The sequence below is a fragment of the Tamandua tetradactyla genome, chromosome 12 (genome assembly GCF_023851605.1).
Source record: "Tamandua tetradactyla isolate mTamTet1 chromosome 12, mTamTet1.pri, whole genome shotgun sequence".
NCBI lineage: Eukaryota > Metazoa > Chordata > Mammalia > Pilosa > Myrmecophagidae > Tamandua > Tamandua tetradactyla.
The window spans coordinates 20055949-20061850 of record NC_135338.1 but is presented as its reverse complement, the minus strand read 5'-3'; the positions used below and the strand labels follow the sequence as shown (position 1 = coordinate 20061850).

The window sequence follows — 5902 nt, the reverse complement described above, 5'->3', positions numbered from 1 at the left end:
GGAACTCTCATCTCAGGTCCAGGTAAGCTTCACAGCACAGGTTCAGCAGGTGCATGGGCTGTGCCTTTTAAACGTCCAGAGGTCACTCATTTCCTCTATGAAATAGCCGCCCTAAGAAAGTGGGGACCTTGACGTTGTAACAGCCAGGGTGTTGTGATTTCATAGGGGGCATTTTTGTTTTCAAAGATGTCTGTGTAATTCGATGGCTGTTTATTTAAGATAAAGTGACTGTCATTCCATGCCTGAGTGATTTCAGGTATTTGAGAAAGGGAAATGCAAATGTGATTCTGTGATTGTGATTTATATATGGTTATATTTATACTATATGTTTTACAAAGTTTTATAACACTTTTTAAAAATGTTCAGTGAAGGTGAACATTTCAAAATAGGGAAGAATCATCAAGAAGTCTTTTTTTACATCAATAGAATAATGTTATATATATATTTTTTAACTTTTTATTTGGCAATAAGCAAATTATTTATTTGGCCATAAAAAATAATTTCAAACTTACAGGACAGAAGCAAAATTAATACAAACTCTGTACAGAGAACACCAGAACCCCCCCCAATTAGGTACCCAGATTTGCCAGTTTCAACATTTTGCCTCCTCTACCCTGTCTGCCTGTCTCTCCATCTATCTATGTATTTTCTGAACATCTGAAAGAAGGTTGTCCACATTTTACTCCTTGGCACATAATTCCACATACATTTCCTATAAACAAGCATATTCATTTGTGTAATCACCTTAAGTGTGGTTATCAACCTCCAAAAACTTAAATCTATAAAGTTAAGATATAAAGGTGACAATCTGTATTCCACTATATTCTTATGTTTCACTAATATCCTTTTGAGCCTTTTTACCTTCCTTATTTGCTCCCATCTGGTATCATGTATTACATTTAATTGTCATTATCTCTTCATCTTTTCTTCTTTTTTTTGTAGAATCATATATTCAACATAAACCTTCCCATCCCAGCCCCTCCCAGCCCCTCCCAGCACACGATGCAGTAGGATTAATCACACTCAGTATTGAAATATCCTCACCAGTATCCATTACTATAACTTTCCCTACACCCCAGATGAAACCCTGCACTCACTTTGCATTAACTCCTTATTGCCCTAACTCCCACCCCTGGTAACCTGTGCTCTGCTTTCTGTCACTATGAGTTTGCATATTCCCTAATAATTAAGTTTCTTCATGATTACCATGATCTTAAATTTAACACGCCAAGTTTATAACAATTTCATTTGCTTAGCTACCAATTTAAGAACTTCAATACCATCATAAACCATGCTCCCAAACCCCTTTACCCACCCAATTTTATGTACCGCATATCACACATTACATAGTTACACATTATGAGTCCCGGACATTGATTTATCATATCTTATGCATGTGCCTTTTAGATCTTGTAGGAAGTGAAAAGTGGAGTTACTAATACAAAATACAGTAGTGCTGGTATTTATATTTGCCCATGATATTAATTTACTGGAGATCTTTATTTCTCCATGTGTCTGTGATTTCATGTCTAGTGTCCTTTCCTTTCAACCTGCAGGACTCCCTTTGGCATGACTTGTAGGTTGAGTCTGATGGGGAAGAAGTCCCTCAGCTTTTGTTTTTCTGGGAATGTCTTAATTCCTCCCTCATTTTTGAAAGGCAGTTTTGCCAGATACAGAGTCATGGTCGGCTTTGGTTCCTTTTCATAGTTTTCATCTCACTATCAGTACTCTCTTTGTGCTCATCTGTCAATTCCCTGAGTTCCTGTAATTCTTTGTCCATGTTTTCCTTTAGCTCTTGGGCATATTTAGGAACAATTTTAAAACATCTTTGTTTGGAATGTCCCAGGTCTGAGCAGCCTCACTGGTGGTTTCTGTGCTTTAATCTTCTCCTTTGCCTGGGCCATCACTTCCTCTTTCTTTGTGAGTTGTACTATTTTGATTAAACTTGGAAATTTTTATATTTTAATGCATCATTGCTGGAATTTCCACTCTGAGGCATGCATTCCTTAAATTTATATCCCACTACTGTTATGACAGGAGCTCTCCTTGAAAGACAGACACTAACGAAAGAAAGGAAGATGGGAAGAAAGGAGAAAGAAAACACCTTTCTGTGTCTTTGCAGATGGCCTGGGCAAGTTCTGTCCTTCAGCGCTTTTCCATACAATGAGTCTGGAGAATAGCTCCAGGCCAAGCCCTCCCTGGTCCTTTCTGCAGGGATGTCTTGTCCTGGGCATGCAGGTTTGGCCCTAAGAAATCCCATCTACATGGGTGTGAATGTCCTCTCTTCCCTAGGAAATAGTTTCCTCATGGTCCTGGCCACTGCACTGTTCATCCTACAGTCAGCAGCCTCTCACCCCAGGTAGCCATTTGCCTGTTCTTTGTAGGGGGATCAGTGAACCACCTTCCACGTGCAGGGCCGACTCTGGGAGGGTGAGCCCCTCGGGCCATGACCAGACAGATTCAGCCAGCCACACATGTTCTGAGTGTGTGCACGAGGGCTGCTCTGCCCCCTCTAGAACTGGGGCCAGGGATCTGCACTTGGGACATGAGTGGCCCCATGCTAAGCTGGTGGTGAAATAAGGAAGAGGCCAGCCAGGGTGCTGTGAGATCCCACCATTTTTCAGCCTTTTTTCTTGATTCTGGGCTGGCTTGTACGGACACTGCAATTCTTTTCTTTTTTTTTTGTTACCTTTTTATTTATTGTATAGTTTAACATATATACAAGCAAAGAAATAAAAGAAACAATAGTTTTCAAAGCACTCTTCAACAAGTGTTTACAGGACAGATCCCAGAGTTTGTCATGGGCTACCATACGATCCTCTCATATTTTTCCTTCTAGCTGCTCCAGAGTATAGGAGGCTAGAGGACTATATTCCCATCTCTAGCATCTGTGTATCTCTAAGTCTCCTATATCCTGTGTTATAAGTGTCTGATTATACCTTTATTCTGGTCATAAAAAGTGGACTCATATGGTATCTATCCTTTTGTGTCTGGCTAACTTCACTCAGCATTTTTTCCTCAAGACTCATGCATCTTGTTGTGTGTTTCAGGACATCATTTTGTCTTACTGCTGCATAACATTCCATCATATGTATATACCACATTTTGCTGATCCACTCATCTGTTGATGGGCATTTGGTCTGTTTCCATCTTTCGGTGATTTTGAATAATGCTGCTGCGAACGTTGGTGTGCAGATGTCTGCATAGTTGCTTTCAGCTCTTTGGGATATATACCAAATAGTGCTATTGCTGGGTCATAGGGAAACTCAATATTTATTTTCCTAAGGAACTGCCAAACAGCCTTCCATAGTGGCTGCACCATTATACATTCCACCAGCAGTGCAAAAGTGTCCCAATTTCTCCACATCCTGTCCAACTTTATAGTTTCCTGTTTGTTTAATAGTAGCCATTTTTTTACTTTGAATTTTTTTTAATTTTTAAATTAAAAAAATATATAACAACAAACAAATGTAAGCATTCTTAACTTTTCATCATTCCATTCTACATATATCATCACTAATTCACTATATCATCACATAGTTGTATATTCATCATCATGATCATTTCCTAGAACATTTGCATCAATTCACAAAAAGAAATAAAATCTCAACCACAAAAAATTCATACATAACATACCCCTACCCCTCACTTTCATTGATCACTGGCATCCCAATCTAAATTTATTTAACGTGTTTATTTTTATTCCATATGTTTTATGGAATTTAATATCTGATGGGGACTAAATTAGAAAAGGTTGTACCATATTTGTTACATTAAATCATTTTCAAGCACATATTCTCTGATAAGCTTTGGTTTAAGGCTTTCACATGCTAATCTACTTTCAAGTGGTCTTCTTCAATATGAATCTTATAATGATTAGTAAGGGATGATCTCTGGCTGAAGAGTTTCCCACATGCATTACATTCATAGGGTTTCTCTCCTGTATGAATTCTTTGATGTGCAATAAGTGATGAACTTTGTCTAAAAGTTTTCGCACAAGTATTACATTTAAAGGGTTTCTCTCCTGTATGAATTCTTTGATGCTGAATAAGAGCTGCACTTTGGCCAAAAGATATCCCACATTCCAGGCATTGATATGGTTTCTCTCCAGTATGAATTCTCTGATGATTACTAAGGGATGAATTACACCTGAATGTTTTCCCACACTCACTGCATTTATAGGGTCTTTCTCCAGTATGCATTCTTTGATGTTGAATAAGAGCTGAACTTTGTCTGAAGGCTTTTCCACACACTTTACATTTACATGGTTTCTCTCCAGTATGAATTCTCTCATGAATAATAAGAGTTAAGGCTTTACCACATTCATTACAATTATACAATTTCTCACCAGTATGTATTATTCGATGCCTATTAAGTTGTGAAATAGAAGTGAAACCTTTTCTACATTCATTACATCTATAGGGCTTTTCTCCAGTATGAATTCTTTCATGTTGCATAAGAGATGCACTCTGACTGAAGGCTCTCCCACATTCACTACATTTAAAAGGTTTCTCTCCAGTGTGAATTCTTTGATGATAACGAAGGGATGAGCTAGACTTAAAGGTGTTGCCACATTCATTACATAAATAGGACTTCTTTCTAAGATGAATTCTCTGACATCCAGGAAGGGATGTACAACTATATGGCTTCCTACCAGGTTTATATCTATAGGAATTTTCTTGAGCATGAATCTTTTGATGTATAAAAAGGTCTGACCTTCGACTGAAGGATTTGCCACATTCTTTACATCTATAGGATTTCTCCACAGTATGAATTCTTATATGTTTACAAAGGGATGCACTATGGCTGAAAGCTTTCCCACATTCTTTACATATGTAAGGTTTCTCTCCAGTATGAGTTCTTTGATGTTGAACAAGAGCTGAGCTTTGGCTGAAGGCTTTCAAACATTCTTTACATTTAAATAACTTCTCTCCAGTATGGTTTTTCTGATGTTTACGAAGGGATGAATTATGAATGAAGGCTTTCTCACATATATTACATTTATAGCGTTTCTCTGTTGTTTTGATTTTTGTGTGGTTAAGTAAATTTGAATTCTCCTTGAGGCTATTTCTTTGTATTTCACATTTTAAGGGTGTTTTTTCTCTAGAAACCCTTTGTTGCCTAACAAGGACTGATTTCAGGGTACAGTTTTGGCCAAATTCAAGATTGTGATGGCTTCTTTCCATGGTAAGGACTTTCTTATGGGTGACTGAAATTATTTGGAAACCTTCATTTTTGTCCTGCTGTTTTTTTAACCTGTCTTCATATATACAGGGCTTATCTGATTTGAAGCCTGCAGGTTCATCTATTTTGAGTATTTTCCTCATTAGTCCTTGAAATGATGTGTCTTGAGTTTGAGTTGACTTTGTGGTTTGGAGATTGTTCTTCCATCCTCCAGGACTTTCTTTCTGTACCTTCCAGGGCTCTTCTCCTTGCTGCAACAGGGAGATGATTTTTGGTTTGGCAAATGGGAGTCCCACTGAGATAAGGTTCTTATAGTTCTCCAGCATCACGTTCTCATACAAGTTTCTCTGAGTAGGATCCAGTTTTGCCCACTCATCCCGAGTAAAGAGCACAGCCACATCCTTGAAGGTTATGGATATCTGAGACCTTGCTTCCCCCTGCTCAGTAGCCATGTCCTCTTTCTGGGTTCTTCCCTTGATCTTTTGATAAGGTAGATAAAAGGAACATCAGACACAAGTTTTTCACAATCACAGCATCACATTGTGAAAGCTATATCATGATACAATCATCTTCAAGAAACATGGCTACTAGAACACAGCTCTACATTTTCAGGCAGTACCCTCCAGCCTCTCCATTACATCTTGACTAACAAGGTGATATATATATATATATATATTTTTTTTTTTTTTTTTAGAAAGTATCACATCTCTTTATTAGT

At 37.9% G+C, this 5902-nt stretch overlaps 1 protein-coding gene across 1 annotated transcript; it reads right to left on the bottom strand.

Moving 5' to 3' along the window:
- Positions 1-3722: 3722 nt before the first annotated feature.
- LOC143651850 (zinc finger protein 354B-like) lies at positions 3723-5656 on the bottom strand. Its single transcript, XM_077122680.1, has one exon. It carries the CDS (start codon positions 5634-5636, stop codon positions 3831-3833), a length of 1806 nt encoding a protein of 601 aa, XP_076978795.1. The 5' UTR covers positions 5637-5656; the 3' UTR covers positions 3723-3830.
- Positions 5657-5902: the final 246 nt, after the last annotated feature.

Excerpts from the sequence above, each read along its gene's own strand:
- LOC143651850 (XM_077122680.1), bottom strand. The coding sequence starts at position 5,636 with ATGGCTACTGAGCAGGGGGAAGCAAGGTCTCAGATATCCATAACCTTC.